The sequence below is a fragment of the Sporothrix brasiliensis genome (genome assembly GCF_000820605.1).
Source record: "Sporothrix brasiliensis 5110 chromosome Unknown Cont22, whole genome shotgun sequence".
Taxonomy (NCBI): Eukaryota; Fungi; Ascomycota; class Sordariomycetes; order Ophiostomatales; family Ophiostomataceae; genus Sporothrix; species Sporothrix brasiliensis.
In genome coordinates, this window is record NW_024467141.1 from 156,326 (window position 1) to 174,721 (window position 18,396).

The 18,396-nt window shown below is 53.4% G+C and overlaps 7 protein-coding genes across 7 annotated transcripts; 3 read left to right on the top strand and 4 right to left on the bottom strand.

Annotated features, from left to right (window-relative positions):
• Window positions 1-1,981: 1,981 nt before the first annotated feature.
• Window positions 1,982-2,572, top strand: SPBR_08716 (protein kinase domain-containing protein; the record flags this gene model as incomplete). Its single annotated transcript, XM_040766954.1, has 2 exons — window positions 1,982-2,312; window positions 2,397-2,572. 2 exons carry the CDS (start codon window positions 1,982-1,984, stop codon window positions 2,570-2,572), a joined length of 507 nt encoding a protein of 168 aa, XP_040614323.1.
• A 547-nt stretch (window positions 2,573-3,119) lies between these two features.
• Window positions 3,120-4,247, bottom strand: SPBR_08540 (uncharacterized protein; the record flags this gene model as incomplete). The annotated part of the gene is made up of 1 exon (XM_040766778.1): window positions 3,120-4,247. The coding sequence occupies one exon, from the start codon at window positions 4,245-4,247 to the stop codon at window positions 3,120-3,122; it is 1,128 nt and encodes a 375-aa protein (XP_040614324.1).
• Window positions 4,248-5,045: 798 nt separating this feature from the next.
• SPBR_08730 (small subunit ribosomal protein S23e) lies at window positions 5,046-5,564 on the top strand (the record flags this gene model as incomplete). The annotated part of the gene is made up of 2 exons (XM_040766968.1): window positions 5,046-5,304; window positions 5,386-5,564. 2 exons carry the CDS (start codon window positions 5,046-5,048, stop codon window positions 5,562-5,564), a joined length of 438 nt encoding a protein of 145 aa, XP_040614325.1.
• A 546-nt stretch (window positions 5,565-6,110) lies between these two features.
• SPBR_08633 (4-hydroxybenzoate hexaprenyltransferase) lies at window positions 6,111-6,944 on the bottom strand (the record flags this gene model as incomplete). Its single annotated transcript, XM_040766871.1, has 1 exon — window positions 6,111-6,944. One exon carries the CDS (start codon window positions 6,942-6,944, stop codon window positions 6,111-6,113), a length of 834 nt encoding a protein of 277 aa, XP_040614326.1.
• A 1,237-nt stretch (window positions 6,945-8,181) lies between these two features.
• Window positions 8,182-12,552, top strand: SPBR_08077 (transcription factor jumonji; the record flags this gene model as incomplete). Its single annotated transcript, XM_040766315.1, has 1 exon — window positions 8,182-12,552. The coding sequence occupies one exon, from the start codon at window positions 8,182-8,184 to the stop codon at window positions 12,550-12,552; it is 4,371 nt and encodes a 1,456-aa protein (XP_040614327.1).
• A 334-nt stretch (window positions 12,553-12,886) lies between these two features.
• On the bottom strand, window positions 12,887-13,274 carry SPBR_08753 (uncharacterized protein; the record flags this gene model as incomplete). The annotated part of the gene is made up of 2 exons (XM_040766991.1): window positions 12,887-13,095; window positions 13,157-13,274. 2 exons carry the CDS (start codon window positions 13,272-13,274, stop codon window positions 12,887-12,889), a joined length of 327 nt encoding a protein of 108 aa, XP_040614328.1.
• A 4,762-nt stretch (window positions 13,275-18,036) lies between these two features.
• Window positions 18,037-18,291, bottom strand: SPBR_08769 (uncharacterized protein; the record flags this gene model as incomplete). The annotated part of the gene is made up of 1 exon (XM_040767007.1): window positions 18,037-18,291. One exon carries the CDS (start codon window positions 18,289-18,291, stop codon window positions 18,037-18,039), a length of 255 nt encoding a protein of 84 aa, XP_040614329.1.
• Between the last annotated feature and the right edge of the window lie 105 nt (window positions 18,292-18,396).

Sequence of the window (18,396 nt, forward strand, 5' to 3'; positions counted from 1 at the left end):
CCTCGCAGACCGGCTGAGCTAGGTCACCAGCAGGGTGAATGGCAGGTGGTCGTGTAATTCGAGGCGAGAAAGCAAAATGTCGCGCGGTTTGATGCAAATGTCGCTATATCTCCGAATGCAAAAACAGGACGACGTCGGTATAGGATGAAGATGGCTGATGCGTCGGAAAGATGTGCAGCAGGAATAATGTTGAGGTCCAAAAGTCAAGGAAGGTGGAGATCAGAGGTTCGAAATTTCAGGCTTGCTGTGCCGGACGGCGACTCTGCTTGGGCGGCAGGCGCTGATGCTGGTCCTGTAGGGAAGGTGCGAATCAAGTTGGTGTAGGCTGTAGGAGGCGCCAGCTGTGAGTGGGCAGCCTGGCGAGCATGGCTTGGTAATAGCGGAAGTGGAAAAGCTGCAAAACTGGGTCGCAGGGGCCAGGCGAAATGAATGAGGTCAGGCTTCTCTCTGCCTGTGGCAAAGGTGCAGTAGCGCCAGGCGGTGAAACGGTGATTGGCAGTAATAAATGGTGGGCGGCTCATGTTAGTCAGTGGGCAGGAGGTAATCACACATGTTGCAAGGCGGAAGGACCAGGCGGCAAAAAGAGACAGAAGAGGCAACAGGCAGCTTGACATAGCGTGTCTGGTGCTTGCACGGTCACCGGATGGTGGGGCCATTGGTTGTTTGTGGCTTGTCGGATCTCCAACTGGACATGAACTGTGTGTCACAACTCACAAGCTGGCGTTCTGCCTTCATACATAGTCTCTCCCTGAGCCAAAGACTTACTTTAGTCTATGCCTCCCATTGTAGCCCCTTGAGCTTGGTCGTCGTCGGCGCCTACCACCTACATCATGCCTGCTCCTCTGCACAAGACTAGCTATGGTTGATATGCTGCCTTTTGCTCAACCGCACGTTCCAGACTGTCCTTCCTGCTTGACAGTCGTGCCATCTGATAGCGTCGTTGATGCCTCATCACGGTCGCGGCCAAATAGTCTCCGTGTTATTACGGCGCAGCATCTGCCATGACATTTCTCCGGGTCATTTGCCGACAGTCTCGTCGTTTCTGGCAGCCGCTTTCGTGCAGCTTTTTCTTTCCAGCACGACCGCAGCATCGGCCAGCATCGGCACCAGCGGCCTCTGTGCGTATCCAAAGGTCACTTAGCTCGCATGCCGTCAAGCTGGGCTCGGCGCAGTGCATGCAGTCTGCACCTCGAACCTTGCCTTCGACCGGGTTCGATTTGATCGCGCACGAGCAGCTGGTTGAGGAAGAAGCCATGCCAGAGTATCGCGCAGAACACTTTTATCCAGTGCGCCTCGGCGAGGTGTTCCACGGCCGTTTTCAGACGGTGGCAAAACTGGGCTATGGCTCATCTTCTACGATCTGGCTTGCTCACGACCTGCAGTATGCTGCCCCCAAGCCCGTATTGATGAGCGACGTACTGGCTGAGCAGCGAAGGCACTGTCACTAACCACCACATCAAATAGGGATCATCAATATATCGCACTGAAAGTGTACATCCACAACTCCGTGCAGCACCGCGAACTTCCTTTTTACCGGTGTCTAGACAAAGCTTTACCAAGCCGGCACCATGGTGCGAAGAACGTCCGAAAGCTTTTAGATTCTTTTCAAATCACCGGACCGCACGGTACACACATGGTACTGGCGCTCCAAGTGTCCCAGATGAGTATCCGTGACATGGATACTGTGTTTATGAACGGTGAAGGGTTCGATGAGGGATTCGTTAAAGCTGCCATGAAAGAGCTGCTTGAGGCAGTGGACTTTCTACACAGCGAAGTGCAATGCGTACACACAGGTGAGTCTACATGCTCTCCTTCAACTTGCCGAAAATATTTACTAAATTAGGCGTAAGATATCCATCCCGGTAACCTTCTTCTCGGGGCATACGACAACTCCATATTTCAAGAGTTGGCTGAGGTCGAACTTAAGAATCCTGTCCCTCGTAAACAAGTACACGATCGCACAATCTATCTATCCCGCCTCATGAAGCCGAAAGTCGGCCCTTTGTTGCTGTCGGACTTTGGTGAGGCCCGGCTCGGCCCCGGGCCCCATGCCGGCGATATCATGCCCATCATGTACCGGGCTCCGGAGACGCTACTACATATTCAGTGGAGCTATCCGGTTGATATCTGGAGCGTTGGACTTACGGCATGGGATCTCTTAGAAGGACGGACACTCTTCAGCGCCCGCAAAGACGACGGCAGTTTTTCGGACGGCGCCCACCTGGCTGAGCTCATTGCCGCTCTCGGCCCGCCACCACAGCAGCTGCTGGATCGGCACCGAGCACGTGCATTAGAGTATTGGGACGAACACGGTACGGTGGATTGTGATTCATGATTCTTGCCAGCGGCATGAAGTTACAATCGCGACTAGTACTAACCTTGTTCTTCTTTTACAGGAAACTGGGGCGAGTTTGTACCAATCCCCACAGAGAAAACGCTTGAAGCAGCAGAGACCAAGCTCGGTGACAACAAGACTTTATTTTTGCACTTCATTCGGCGCGCCTTGACTTGGGATCCGCGCGCTCGTCCGACGGCACGAGAACTACTGTCCGATCCATGGTTAGCTAGTTAGGCCAAATATTCCTCCGTAGGTTGTCATGTGGATCTGCGTACATGAGTACTCAGGGTAATGTTGACAGTCCAACCACACAAAGTCGTCGTGTGGTCGTCTCGTTTCCCCCTTGCTTATCTCCGTAAGAAATGGTTCGGAGAATATATTTAACGCTGGATAATGCAACGAGCTATGATTGCGTACTGGCACACTGAGTAATTAAGAGACAACTGCAGCTTACCGTCCCTTACTTATGATATTTAATGATCAAGCAGTGGCCGAATGTAAGCCACTTCCTACCATGGGCGCCAACTGATAATAACCGCATTTGCAAACCGGTATCAACGTATATATGTGACGGAACCATATTTTACAGGCTTTACGAAGCCGTTGTGTATTTATTAGGCCTTAAATTCAGAGGCTTCCTAGAAAGACATAAAAACGAAGTCTAGACACGCATGCTAACGCCATCCCGCTTCCATGAGAATGCTCAAAATGTAAACAGATAACCACTCGCCGGAACATGCTAAATAGCACGTAAAAAACAAACGCAGTCATACTAGCTCGCTCATGACGCAATGCTCTCCTGCTGCTCACTGTCATTCTCCCCACCCCATATGTCCATGCTCTCCTGCTCGACAGCCCGCATTGCGTCGGCCACGTCCTCCAGCTTCGCGACGACATCCAACACACCCTGGTTTACACGTTGAAAGTAGCGGTCGTTCGCCTCACGCCGCTTGCGGGCTAGCAAGATATCTACTTGCGTTTCTTCTTCCAATGGGCGGTTTGCAACGCGCTCGACGTTGTCTCTCGAGTGTGTGGCGGCGCTACCATCCCCTTTGAGCCCGCCGCCGGCAGACACCTCGTCGTCCTTTCCTCCAGCACCACCGCCCGACATGCTCGTCGCCGTTGTTGTTGCAGCCTTGAGCAGGTTGTGCGCTGAGAGCTCGCCCTCTCCCAGCATACCCTCGCCGCCGATACCGCCGGTCTCGTCCGCTTCGTTTTGAGCCCAGGCTTGGGCCAGTGCAATCTGTGCTTGGCGTAGTGCCACCAATTTTTGGTCGTGGTCGGGGCCGAACACGCGCGTACCTTCGGACGCCGACAGCTCCACCTCCTCAAGCGTCGCCTGCATCTCAGCCCAGAGAGCGTCCGTCCTATCGGTGGCTCGTGTCGAGGAAGCATGGCGTAGAGGGAGAGGAAGAGAAAACGCTGTCGCGGGTGCACGAGCTTTGGTGGCGGAACCTCCAGACGCAGCGTACGCACCACTCGCCTGAGTTGCCACGGCCGAGCCTCCAGTGCCACCCACAAGCAAGGATCCCTGACTGGCACCCTGGCTGTGTACGGTCGAAGAGTTTGCCGACAATGCGGGGGGCGGGCCGCCCGAAGTGCTCAGGCCGCCACCTCCGTTGCTGACCTCTTGTCTAAGTCGCGATGTCGTGCGTTGTAGCGTAGGCAGAGACGGCATGCGGGATGTAGCGGCCGCGGTTCCGCCAGGTGATACACCGGCAGCACCCAAGCCGAGCCCACTACCAGTCCCGGCATTGGTCGGCTGGCCCTGCCCGGCTGTCCCTCCAACAGCACCGCTTCCGGTGTCTCCACCTGCAAGCGAGAGGCTGGATGAAGCTGGTGAGGAGCTGGCAAAAAGGGCCGGCGGCGGCCCCCGCTGCTTGGATTTTCCCTTTGTCCACTGAGACATGGCTACATCTTGCGATTTGACCTTTCTAACCAGCTGCGATGTGTTTTACCTAACTGGTTGATACCATGTAAAGGTAGCTTGTCAGGGCAGCTTGGGGGCCCCACTGACGTTCTGGCAAGATATGCATTTAAACAATATTCTTATATATAGATATGCATGTAAGAATAATCATGTGACTGCGGGGCTCGCGCAATAGGCCAGAGAATTTTCTTCCACCAAAAACTCCACTTTTTTCCATTGGAAAAGGTAGGGCGAGAAAACCCTACTGGATCGAAAGGGAAGGTAGTGTGGCCGTACTTGGTCTTCCATTTTTTTGCCAGCCCCGAGCCGAAAAAGTTTCCATCGTAGTTGTGAAGTTTTCCTGCTTGTCTCGATTTCCCACTCCCTCCTCCATCAACAAACTATCTTCACAGCGATCACCACACACGAATCGGTACGTTTGCTTCGCGCATATTCATCCTTCTTGACGAGCCACCGCGACGAGAGAGCGACGGTTTTCAACATTCGGTAATGACTGGGCGACAATATCTACGATTTTTTTAATTTTATTTGGCAAATCGACATCACAGCAGCTTTCCCGCAACACGAAACGACGACAGACGATTCGAAAACATTACGGCCGACGAACGGACCTGCTCTTGACGTACATACGACCATTGCTCTTAACGATAACTTGCCATCCGTCTCACGTATTCGATGACCGCCTGCTCTCTCTCTCGCCCTTGGCCTCGGAACCAGCCGTCTTTTTGCAATCTGTCGAGGTGTCATCTTGTCTAACGCTGTTCGTTTCTAGCAAACATGGGTAAAGGAAAGCCTCGTGGTCTTAACGCAGCGCGCAAGCTCCGGAACAACCGCCGTGAGCAGCGTTGGTCCGATCTTGCCTACAAGAAGCGTGCCCTGGGTACCGCTTTCAAGTCGTCTCCGTTCGGTGGCTCTTCCCACGCCAAGGGCATTGTTCTGGAGAAGGTCGGTGTTGAGGCCAAGCAGCCCAACTCGGCTATTCGCAAGTGTGTCCGTGTCCAGCTCATCAAGAACGGCAAGAAAGTCACTGCTTTCGGTGAGTAAAACGATACATTCGACAATTCCGCTCTTGTGGGCCCTGCCAACCCAATGCTAACTGGCACTCTCCTCTTCCCAGTCCCCAACGACGGTTGCTTGAACTTCGTGGACGAGAACGACGAGGTTCTCCTGGCTGGTTTCGGTCGCAAGGGCAAGGCCAAGGGTGATATTCCCGGTGTGCGTTTCAAGGTCGTCAAGGTGTCCGGTGTCGGTCTGCTGGCCCTGTGGAAGGAGAAGAAGGAGAAGCCAAGATCGTAAATAGCTCGGTCTTGTTTATTTTTCGCGGCAACCAGGGAGGATGTGCACCAACGGCGTCGACGGGCAGGCTTCGGAATTGTGTGGACGACACTGAACGTTAAAAAACTTGGGTTATCGGTTTTCACTTGTTACACAAAATCAAACGACGCAAAGACACCAACAGGCAAAGGAAAGCAACCGACATAAAACTGCATGAAGAACGGTGCAGACCGGAAATGGGACTGCACAGCCGACAGTGAACGACTGAATGGAGAGGCGGACGGCGCCCAGGTCCTGTTCGTGGTCGAACGGACGCAAATATATACTCGTGTATATTTTGCCTTTTTGGCATCACCGGGCGAGTTGGCACTCTTTGGTTCGCTGTATGGGTTTCTGGTAGTTTCATGTCTAGCAAAAACAATGTAAAAACATTCAAAAAAAAATCATGTTCCATGTTGGCAGTGTCTTGAGATTGAAAACTGCTATTACGTTGTGTAACCGCTCTTCTATATTCTGTGTTACGTACTCGTACATGGTAGGGGGACTGGTCCTCTGAATCTTTGTTATCTATGCCGCGATCTTCTTCTGGGGTTCTTGGTTGTTGTACCGAACTAGGTAGTCCACCCCCAGGCCAAGGCTGATCACACCGCCGGTCAATAGACAGCCGTTGACGAACCACCACCAGCAGTCCTTGACACTCTCAAGCTTGACCCGCTTGATCATGATGCCCAGTGTAGCCAATGCGCCGCCGCAGCTGCCCACAAAGAACACCGGGCCGGCACCAGATGCAACACCGGCAGCGGCCAGCAGGCCGATCTGCACAGCGCCCAGGCCGATCAGCACGGCCTTGGTCTGCGCAGCATGCTTGAGCGCAATGCTCTTGATGCCCGCCTTGGCATCATCCTTGATGTCCATATGCGCGTAGATCATGTCGTAGAGTACCGTCCATGCAATATTGGAAGTATACAGGAATGCAGATGCCGCCAAAGCCGCCGAGTTGGATAAGAGATCAATGCCCAGTGCCGGGAAGCCCATGATGGCGCCCCACGAGAATGTCAGGCCCAATACAAACTGAGGGTAGTATGTCACGCGCTTTGCCAGCGGGTAGGTCGCAACAAGCGCCAGACTCGGGATGCCGTAGTACAGGCAGGATGTCGGGAACTGCAGCAGGATAGCCAGCCCTGTGAGAAGCTGTGCGCCTGTAAAAACGAGGGCATTATAGGGCGTCACAGCGCCGCGGGCAATCGGTCGCAGGCGTGTGCGGGCGACATGAGGATCAAGGTTGCGGTCCCACAGGTCATTTATCGTGCAACCGGCACCACGCATGATGACGGCGCCCGTAAAGAAGAGCAAAGTTGTGCCAGCAACCGAGGCTGGAGATGCCATTGCCGGCTCAACCATAGGGGCGGCCATAAGTGTTGAGAAAAGGCAGGGGAAGAAGAGGTAGTATGAACCGGTAGGTTTGTCCAGACGAATGAGTTCTGCATACGGTACCCATGATGCGGGAAGAATCGAAAGAAGGCCGCTTGTCGGTGGCGAATACGGCGCCGGTGGCCTCACATCCGGAGTGGCGGCCGTTGCTGAAGCCGGATAGGACAGAACTGCCGTTGTGTGGATTCTGGAAAGTGCCGGTGGGCCACATATACGCACGGTCGATACTCTTGCGGGCACGCTGGAGTTCTTCCAGCTAGAGTTACCCGTCGAGAGACTGGCGTAAATTGTTTTCATCGCCCTGGACGACATTGGCCTGATAGCAACACGACTTGGTGACAGGTATGCCGGCCGCAAGGACCGGGCAACATGGAAGAACAACGACCCCATAGCAGGCGACTGTGAAATACGGTTAGTATTGTTAAAGAAGCAAAGCATCAGAAATTAAACCATACTCGGACCCTGTGTTGCACGCGGGTCTCCGGCGGGAGGACAACTGAAAATAATCGCGAATCGAAATGGCAAACCCGGACTGGTTGGTAAAGCATTGAGCTCTGTATCCAGGTGAAGCGTACCTTACACAGTGTTCTTTTCCAAAACTTCTTGAAATTCCTCAAGATCTGTCAAAGTCGTGAACTCCAAGCTCCGTCTCGCCTCGAACTCTGTCCGGAGCTGTGAAGGAATGCTACACGACAGTACATTTTTTGGGAATGTCGTGTTATGTAATCATGTAGCTCAATAAAACAGCACGCTCTCATTGGCTTACTGTTTCTTTTGAGAAGGCGCCGCCGCATACCTTGCCGGGGCACGCTTCAAGCCGCTAGAACGCCGAACGGCTGCAGCCCGTGCAAGAGAAAAAAGTGCAGGCGCAAACATTATCTCGTCGCCGCCTAAAACACGATCAATTCTGTTGCATGCGCGACCTTACTCGCGACGACTCCTTCACCGCTTTATTTGCATGCCGCGCGCTACGTGCAGCATGTTGACCCCGGCATGATTTGCGATCCTAGCAGGCCACTACACGCGTAAGCAACAATCTTTCTCAGCCTTCTCTAGCATCACCTCATCTGCGCCATTGCGCCACCTCGAGATTCGCTGCTTTGCAACACGATACTCTCGCGCCCCCGGGACGGTGGGTTCACACCTCTTATAGGCACACCTCCCACCGCAGGCACACTTGGCTGTGCCTCGTGCCCGACCCGCCACGATGCCTCCGGTCGCAATACACCCGCAGGCGAAGTTCGACCCCATCCCACCGGACCTCGACCTCCACGCCCTCGTTCAGGACACGCCCAACTTCGAATGGGCCACACAAATCTCTGCGTCTGAGATATTTGCGCTCGGCCAGCAGCGGTTCGAGAAGCTTGTAATGATCCACGTCATCAACGGCGGCAAGCCCCTCGTTATCAAGGACTGGAACGACCGTCTGCCCAAGGACCTCTTCAGTGCCAAATGGCTCGAGGAGGTATACAACCGCAAGGAGGAGCGGGTGTGGGACATTAACGGGAAGACCAACATCCCCATGACCATGGGCCACTACTTGCGCTCCATGAAGCAGCTCACGGACCAGTGGACGCCCCGAAACTTCCGCGACGAACGCCGTCAGCGCCTCTACCTCAAGGACATCGACTGCCCGCCCGAATGGCAAGAGAAGCTGGCCAAGGTTCTCCCACGGCTAATTTTCTATCTCAACGAGGACATTGAGGGCGGCCACAGCACCAACCACTACGGCATGACAGATGATGGCCAGGATATGTTTGTAGACGACCGCCCGACGGCCCGTGCTGGCGACCTGATGAGCAGCCTTCCGCCCGAAATGCGTGCCGAGAACCTCATGTGCTACATTGGCCACGAGGGCACATACACACCGGCCCATCGAGAGATGTGCGCCAGTCTGGGCCAGAACATCATGGTCGAGGCTTCGGGCTCTGAAAACGGCGAAACCCCCGGCAGCTCGATTTGGTTTATGACCGAGACCAAGGACCGCGAAGTCGTCGGCGAGTACTTCTTGTCCATGTTGGGTCACGATGTCGAGATCGAGAAGCACTTTGCGCAGATCAATGCCTGGAAGAAAGCTGCCTTTCCCGTCTATATCGTCGAACAGAAGGTGGGCGACCTCATTCTGGTCCCGCCACTGGCGCCGCACCAGGTTTGGAACCGTGGCACACGAACTATGAAGGTGGCTTGGAACCGCACTGTTGTCGAGACACTGGAGATGGCGCTGCACGAAGCTTTGCCCAAGGCGCGGCTTGTCTGTCGTGACGAGCAGTACAAGAACAAGGCCATTATCTACTATACGATGAAGAAGTATTACAAAGTGCTCGAATATGCGCAGACAGACCGCCAACTCGTCTCGTTTGGTATCGATCAGGACACCATGCGCAACCCTGTCCGAACCTCGCAAGTCGCCGACGACTTCAAGAAGTTGATGCGGCTATTCATAGAGATCCTCGTGGACGAGATGTTCAACACTAAAGAGAAGAACGTCGAATACATCCCCTTCGATTCCAACATCACGTGCTCGTACTGCCGGTCCAACATTTTCAACCGCTTTCTGACGTGCAAGCACTGCGTGCGGCCACTTGCCGACGGCGACGAAGATACCTACGATGTCTGTATGGAGTGCTACGCTATGGGCCGCTCGTGCATGTGCGTTTCGGGCCTCGGCTGGTGTGAGCAGTGGCCATGGGAGGAGCTTGTCAGCAACTACGACCGCTGGCAGGCCATGGTAGTAAGCAACGATGGCTTTATCGACGCCTTCTCATCGCCGCCTCCCCTCGAGGTGGCTCGACTCCGTTCTGGCAAGAAGCCAGTGGCACAGATTTGTCAAGAGCAGCTTCGCCGACGGCCGTTCAGAGATATCACGAAACCCCTGGAAAAGCCCGAGGAGCCCGAGGAGCCCGAGGCGCCCGAGGTCGACGACAACGGCAAAGTTATCAAGAAGAAGCCGAAGAGTCGGTCGAAAAAGGGCGATACCTACCGTTGCCACGTATGCTGCCACAAAGATCACAGATACCGCCTCGCGTTTTGCACCACACCCGGGTGCCTTGAGGCTTACTGCTATGGTGTACTGTACCGGGGCTTCGACATGATGCCCCAATCAGTCATGCAAATGGAGTACTGGAAGTGCCCCCGGTGCATGAAGATCTGCAACTGCGGCGCCTGCAGGCGAGCGGGCATCACCAACCCGTACATTCCAAAGGGCACTCTACTTGGCCACGATACACGTCCCATTGCCGACGACCGCAGTGTCGAGTCGCTGATCAATTTCCGATTACACAACTTGCTATGGCTGAAGAACAGCGGCGAGGAGAGTCGCAGTATTGCCAGCAAACGTATGCAAAGACTACGACAAGAAGCCGATGCAGCAAAAGCCCAAGGAGCTGAAGGCGAATTAGAGAATGGTTTCGGTAGTATACAGAATGGCAGCCAGGACCACAGCGTGGTGGATAATGGCCATGATTTTGGGGCCACGACGGTGGCCGGACCGGACAGTGCCCATCCTCTTCACGAAATCCGTCGCGGTGAGTCTGGCGTCAACCCGTCTCTGCTTCAGGACGGCTCGGCTACATCTTACCCGGAGCTGGTCGACGGCTATCCTAACCCATCGGACTTTATGCTCAACAACGAGCTGGCGGTGACGACCTTTGGCAGAGCGTACTACATGGACGACGACGACAGCCCGAACAAGATCTTGTTCGACCCGTACCATGAACCTGCGCCGAATCCAACGGTAGGCAGCTTAGGTTCGATGGATACACTGCCTGAGTTCTTGGAGGGCTATACACATAAGCCGATTCGTAAACCAAAGCAGGAGAAAGACCTAGATCCCGATTACACCGGCCCAAAAAAGAGAAGCCGGAAGGTTACGAAGCCAGCCACCGACGCTGATCCTAACATGAACCTGGACCCAGCGCTATTGAACGCACAGCACCCACCACCTGCGACCACCGCTGCTGACATTGGTGCTGCGGCTGCGGGAGATGTTGCCAGTTCCGAGATCACTACAGCTGCTGCTCCTCCGGCGGCTACCTCATCAATCGAAGCCGTTATCGCAACGGCCATGGCAGGTGCCATTGCACAAGCAGATGGTGCAGCTAATCGGGAAGCAAAAACGGTCGAAAACAACAATGCCGATACTGCCAACAATGAAGACGAAGAAGAGGAGGTTAACGGACCGACCCATGGATATCCCGCCAACATTATCGAACTTCGACACGCAAGGCCAAAGGTTTCGTATCTAGTTGACGAAGCCAGCGGTGACGAAGCTGACGAAGAGGTCACGACGACCAAGGAAAAGGTTGCTGTCGTCAACGACACGGATGTTATTCCGTCAGTCGAAAAGGGGCCCTCTGCCGAGGTTGCTCCGGTCTCACCATCGCCATTGCCGGCTAAAAACACCATAGAGTCGGCAAAAGATACCGCAACTGGAGCTGCCGCTGCTGGTTCTTCTTCCAAGGAGGCTGGACAGGCACAAACCGAGCGTCGGAAGCGCGGTCGGCCGCCACGGTCAAGTATGGGCGACTTGGCAAGTTCAGTTGCCACGCCCTCAGGCGAGCCTGCGGCAAAACGGTCTCGCATTGCGGCCTCCCTTGCGTTTGCTGGAAAGAAGTCCGTGGAGGGCTTTGGCAGCGCCTGGAAGCCGGTCAATGCGGCACGTCCCGGGCGGCCTCCCAACAAGGGGCGAACAGGTACGACTGGCACCGGCAAGGACGACGACGACGACGACGACAGCGACAGCGACAGCGACAACTCGTTCCGAGGCCCCAGCAGTGCTCCGCCAAAGAGGAGGCCGGGCCGGCCACCTAAAAGCGCGGGACGTCCCAGCCTCCCTGCCGAGCGTCCCCGCAGTCCCAATACCCCGGGTCTCCTTCCGCCGCCTTCCATCCAATTCATGTCCATGGCAGAACGCATGGCGCTCAAGGGCAAGAAGTTCAAGATGGGCGGCAAGAAAAAGGACGAGAATAAGGACAGTAGCGCCACATCTTCAACTGTCAAATCACCGTCAACGGCGATAGCCCCTGTACCTGCGTCCCAATTTTCGTCGGCTGTCATGATTGAGCCCGTGGACAAGCCAATGGTCATACCCTCGTCATCGACAAAGGAGACGCGGTCTACGCCCAAGCCTGCTCCAACAGTCACTCGTCGCCGTACAAGCCTCGCTGACGAGAGTAGCAGTGACGAGTTCCCTCGTCCCACGTCACCGTCCTTGCCCTCACGCAGCGCCCCTTTGGGCAGCCGTGGACGTGGACGCGGACGCGGACGCGGACGTGGACGGCCGGCTCGTGGTCGACCCGTTGGGGTATCTCGTGATGGCGGCCCGACCATTGTACGGCTTGTCAGTTCAGACAGCGAAGGCGGTGACAGTGGCGACGAAGACTACCAAGGTGGCGGCAAGAAGACACCCATCTCGCAGCAACGTGGTGTCTCCGAAAGCAACACTGACGACAGCGACGGGTCCGGCGCGGGCGCATCCAATGTTCGCAAACCCTACTTTGCGCGCCGTGGCGGCGGACTTCGTGGCCGTGGCCGGGGACGTGGTCGAGGCCGTGGGCAGCCCCCAGGCGTGACCAGGTAGGACCTGGAAGTCCAACTGGTCTGACGGAATCGAACGTCCACGTTTATTGTATGTTTGTGTTTTCCGTTCTCTTCATATACCATTTGCTTACATCCGTGTATTTTCTTTGTCGTCTTTAATTCTACAGAGTTCCTCGTAGTTTAGCCAACGCTCAGAGTTATTTTTTTTTGTTGTTATTGCAGTCGAATATACCCTAGAGAACCCCGATGCTGTCCTTCCATGTACATTTTCCCGTTATACCTAATCTGCAAATGCAAAACCCCGCCCCAAATGCGGTAGCATACTTCCTTTCTTTTTGGGTGTCCCTGTCGATATGTATAGGCAGAGCAGTTGTCTATGCCTTGTTCTTGCTGCTGGACGGCTGCTTGGCATTGTGTGCGGCCTTGGCCTGCTCGACGGCGTCTTTTACGTTGAAGTTGGACCGATCTGCCTTGACGTTCTCTTCACTGTCCGAGGCCAGTGAGGACATCCACTCGCCCTCGCCCTTTTTCTGACGCTCCAGGGATGCCTTTTTGAGCTTCTCGACTTCGAACTCGGGGTCATCTTGAGGCGTGTTAGTGATGGGGAAACGGAAGATAGCGAAGGAGGGGCGAGCGATACTCACTGCTCTCGGATTCACCGTGCCTCCGTGCGACGGTCGTCGACAGCGGGCGAATTGCTATTGGGACGACCGCAGAGGCTGGGCGGAGGTTGAGAACGCTGGTGCGAAGCAAGGATGCCATGTTGGATGATGCGGTTGAGGGTTGTGGCGACGCAAGGTTTCAATAGTTGAGCAGTGATGAAGAAGCAAGTGGTACTCCGTCAATGAAGAACTGATGATAAAAAGGTGTATCAGCTTAATTTCAATTGCCGAGAGCATGTTGCCCCTCGTTCTTCAACGGCCCCAGGGGACCGGTGATTACCACACCAAGTTGCTGAACTGTAACATGTGTATGACGTAATTGTTCTGGGCAAAGAACGACAACGAATGATCGAGACTCTCTCTTACCCAAAAACAGCAAATAAGACCACAGCTACAACACCGGTTCTTTTCGTTGGCTATAGGTCCCATCTATCAATCCCTTGGAATTCTAACTATGCTTTTTGTAACTATTGTGGCTTGCCCATGGAGCCCTGTACAGCGTTGGGATGCTTTTATTGCCGTTTTCCAAATGGTCAATCGATTGTACCTCAGCCACATTTCCTAGTCAGCCCTCCGGACTGGCATAAAAAGGTGTAACATTCGTATGATATAGATTTATCTGAGTTAAATTATGCAGAAATTCTTTACTTGTTGTGCATAGTTATCGTACTGTTCGTTTTGTGTACCTTAAGGAAAAGTCAAAATACTGTGCTAAAGTTTTGGAGGGTTTTCAAAAAATGAAATAAAAACTGTAGTAATCTTACAATACAATAACGAGCAACGTTTTTCTACAAAAAAAATAAAAATAAAAATAGAAACCTTGAAAGGACATAACAAAAGTGTTAGTAACTCCAATATTACTTTGACTTCCTGATGTTGTGGTGCCCATGAGAATGTTCCTGCGTGATGCCTTTTCTAGGTGGTAGACTACTTGTTGACGGCACGTGACAGCCGCCGTTGTATTGAACAGCCCCATCAAAGTCCAAGCTCCTACTAGCCCATTTCTACTCCGGGGGTGGCTTTGGCGTGTGTTACGGTCCGTGCACAGTCGGGATGCCACATTACGGGGTCATTGACCATCAGCAGGACGTCACGTGGTCGATGAGATCGCTGCTCAACCCCTTTTCATCCGAAGCAAATTTCATGCAGGCAGGCAGCCCGCCTGCATAGCCACCCGAGAAGAGATGCTGCAGTCTGCCGGAGTGGGACACCAAGGAAGAGGCCACCCAGATCTATCAAGCCTACGACGTTTTTGGGTGTGCCTTGCAGAGAGCCTCGACATTTCGGGCTCCTGGCTGGGAATGCAAGAAGGAGTTTTGTACAAGTAGTCCAAACCCAGGCAACATCACAGCCACCCAAACAAGCGATCGGACGCCCTCCGTGAACAAGAAACAAAGAGGTTCAAGCTCTAATGCAACCAGAGTGCATATGAAGAACGGCATGCCTTTTGCATATCCTGAACCAAGTGATGTAGCGGCATTGCAAACTCTGCCTCTTCTTCTCCCAAAAATAGCAAAGCAGTTTTTCGTTCCAAGGGTTTGTTGGAAGATCCAGACCTTTTGTTTCTGACCACTTTATTCTCTCCTGTCCCCCTGCGTCGTATCGCTTATTCTGACGTGTGCCTCTTTCCCATCTGCAGGGAATATGATGTGTCACGTTAAAACCAGGCAATTTATACACGGGACACATCAAAAGCACTTTATCAAAAACGCTCTGCCGGGGTCCAGTTGATTGTTTCCTGAGTGACCTGGCCGTGTGGTATAATACTCATCGTCTCTGTTATCAGTGGAAAGGAAAAATAGACACAGAAGTGTTTGATTGATCAACCCAGGTTTTGGTGTCTCTTGTCTCTTGCTCTTCGTTCTTTCTTATGCTGCCGTGTTTCTTGTCCTGCCGGTTCGTTTTAAAGTGTGAATGGCGCGCACGGAGCTTGCGTGATCTTCCCATGGGGGTCCCTTTTAGCGAAGAGAACAAGCCAGGATGTGAGCGACTCTTGTCACATCCTCTATCTCTGTTTCTCACGTCTCTGTCTTCAATTCCTCTTCGAACGCGAACGACATCATTTTCGTGTCCCTAGAGCAAATGGACCGCGCGGTCAATTAAATTGAATGCACGAATACGCGCCATTGGCGGCTAGCAGCTAGCAGGGTAACATGCTTCGTACGGATAGGGTCGTTATGGACCAGTGAAATCGTGTGAGAGGCCGAGAAAGAGACTTAAGTTTTGTGACGAGGCGGGAGCGGGCGTTATTGACAGGCCTGTTGTTGAATGATAGAGAGGACAAACCAAGACATGGGAGCCATGCCTTTCACCGCTCTTTACAAGGGTTTTCTAGGCTTATTTAGTTTGGTGGTGTGAGAAGGAGAATCGATGGGGGCGATCGTGGTGTAGGGCTATGGCGATGGATTGGCCAGAGGGCAAAGAACGACAAAATGACAGCTCTGGAACATTGTGCCACTGGAACAAGGCAAACTGTTGAGAGAGACGACACGATCATATCACATTCTTGCACACAATGTTGCTGGAAACTTGGGTAAGCTGACCATGCGCTTCCGGGCAAAGGTACAAACACGAAGTAAGGGATGCTAGTCACGCGTGAAAAGCGAAAGGAAAGCGACACGATGTATCTTCTTAGCCTTTGATGCCATCCCACTGGTCCAAGCCCGTTTCTTCTGCACAGGACGTTTCTGCACAAGATTGGCTTGATGTGCACGGTTTCTGTGTGGTCTCCGTGCAGCTTTTTTCTTTCCCTGTTTCTTTTCAAGAGTGAGACACCTGTGAGCTTTGCTTGTCTTGCCTGCCTTGAGAGGAAAGCCTATCCGTCGACAATGGAATGGTCCTGTTGCTAGGCGAGCCAGCTGTTGTTTGTTGAACGGCGTGAAGAGGAATTCCGGCGCACCGTTGGGAATAGGGCAAAGGGCACAGATAGACATGTTGGACGCATGTTTGGGGTCACTGCCAGACATGAACGAAAGACAAGGATATTTTGACCGTCTCAGTATTTGGAGAGATTTAAACCGCTGTGTCCTTGGAAGACTTTCATATTTGTTTTCTTCTTTAAGCTCTTCTTCCGCTTCCGCCTCGGTTTTGATTATCAACACCCTCGTTCAACAGGGGATGGGGCTGCAAATGACTTGAAAGGCATTGCCTCCGCCCATCGACGCTCCTTCCATTCGGCGTTATGTGACTACGTGAGCAATCTATGTCGGACAGAGCAATTACTTTGAGTAAAGGTGGCGATGCAATAGAGCCTCCGGCACACACAGCCAAATGAATTGGCATGTTTTGTCGAGCAATGCCGTGAAGCGATGGATATTGCTGAGATGCACAAAAGGCTAATAAAGTGCATTTAGAGCCGCTGGATGGTAAGCAACATTGTCCAATGAGGACGACCGTCCAGGCCTTCCTCGTAATCACTCTCACTCGGCTTCCCTCATCCTTCCCCCATCTCACGATTGCTCCCCGCCTCCTGAAACATTCGCTCTATCCGCGGCTCAGTGGGGTACTTGGGGGGCCTTGACGTTTGAATTTATGCTCCCTCTCCGCCCTGCTAAAAGTCGTGACGATTTCTTCACAGTGTCCAACAAGACCTGCTGTTTGCTAGTCGAGGCCGTCCAGATGGGAGAAATACGTCCCTTTCTCGGCTAGAAGAAATTTGAGCTGCGAAACTATCACCATGAGAATCGTTGTCTCCACATATGTACTGTCGTGCCCCGTACCTTGTCCCTGAAAACTTAAAATAGGACATCAGAACATACAGCATAGGCATGGTTGGTAACGGACGTGCGCCCATTGCCTCTACGACGTAATTATAGCCAGGAACAGGCACATATCTCACAAGTATAAGTTGTGTATACAGGCGGGTTCACCCCTGGGAACGTGACCGTCTTGAAGAACTTTGATGTTTGTAAGAAGTAGTCAAGAATTCAAGAAAGAAAAAAAGCAAGAATGCAAGGCAAGCAAGATGAAAAAGAGGTGGCTGATCGAAAGGGTTATTGTCCGAAGCTAGGACTGTCCTATCTGGCCTCATCTGACGTCCAGTCGGCAGACGGTGGCCAGACTGGACAGGCCGTCCCTGTCTCGTGAGACGCAAATTTGCAACTTCAGACGCCAACAAACCTATGGATCCTCCTCTCGTCCAGCCCTCCCTCCGCAACCCCAGTCCACCCTTGCTTGCAACCCAGCAAGGCGGCAAGTGATGATAGGTCAACAGTGCAGAGCTTTTGCGGCAAACGTCGTGTCAAGGCAGGTCTAGGTCGAGAACCAGCGCCAAAGGGCGGACAAAAGTACATTGTACGCGGTATTACCTGTGTTAGAAACTTGCATCGCAACTCCGCAATTGGCAAATCAAGGGCACGCACTGCACGCCAACTAGGGAGGCTCAGGAGGGTTTGGGCTGGTCAAAAAGAACCTGCCAAGACCGAGGCGGAAGCACAAAGGCACTTTCTTGGTCACCCCTCCCCCCTTTTCTGTTTCTGATTCGGTCGCCGTCTTGAGGCAGTTTCACCGTTCAGGACCTCCAAGCACACGCCTCACCAAAATGCTCCAGCGCGAGAGAACCCAGAAGCCAGTCCTTGCCCGTAAATTACAACTTTCCGCATGCCCTCACAGCTGCCGTACTCCGTGCTCCGCAGTGCAAAGAGATTACAGTCCAGCGGCTATGCACTGACATCCACCGCTGGGGTCCATTTCCGCCCAAAGGTCATGCAAGGCGACTCGCTTTGTTATTGCGCTGGAGTACAGCGATGGGGCCCTCTAAATTGCATTGTTCGAGCCCCTTTTCTGTGAAGCAGCAAAAGCGAAGCGAGACAGTCCAGTCCAGAGAGATTCGGTTGATTGTCGCGTGCCCCGTACGGAGTATCTTACATCTCTTGATTGCCATCCTTTTCGCCATTTACTGGCTTCTCGTCATCTGGCGTGCGCCGACATGACTGATCGTCGTGCTGCGAGTTCATTTGCATCCTGAGTACGGCCACGCCGTGAACAAAGTGCGTTGGGACGTCTGCGGAGGAGTCGCTCTGGAAGCTCCGATACGAAGCGAGCAGTCGGAAGGCATCGGAGCGCTGTGCTGCAGTGAGCTTGCCTGGAATTTTGCCGGTTGCGTGAGCAAATGGCATGCTGTTGCTAGCAAATGCATCCGGCCTGCACGCCAGAGAAATTTGATGGGCACGCGGGACACCGACAAAAAGAGGGCGGCGAAGACCTGAAGGAAAGGAATTGCG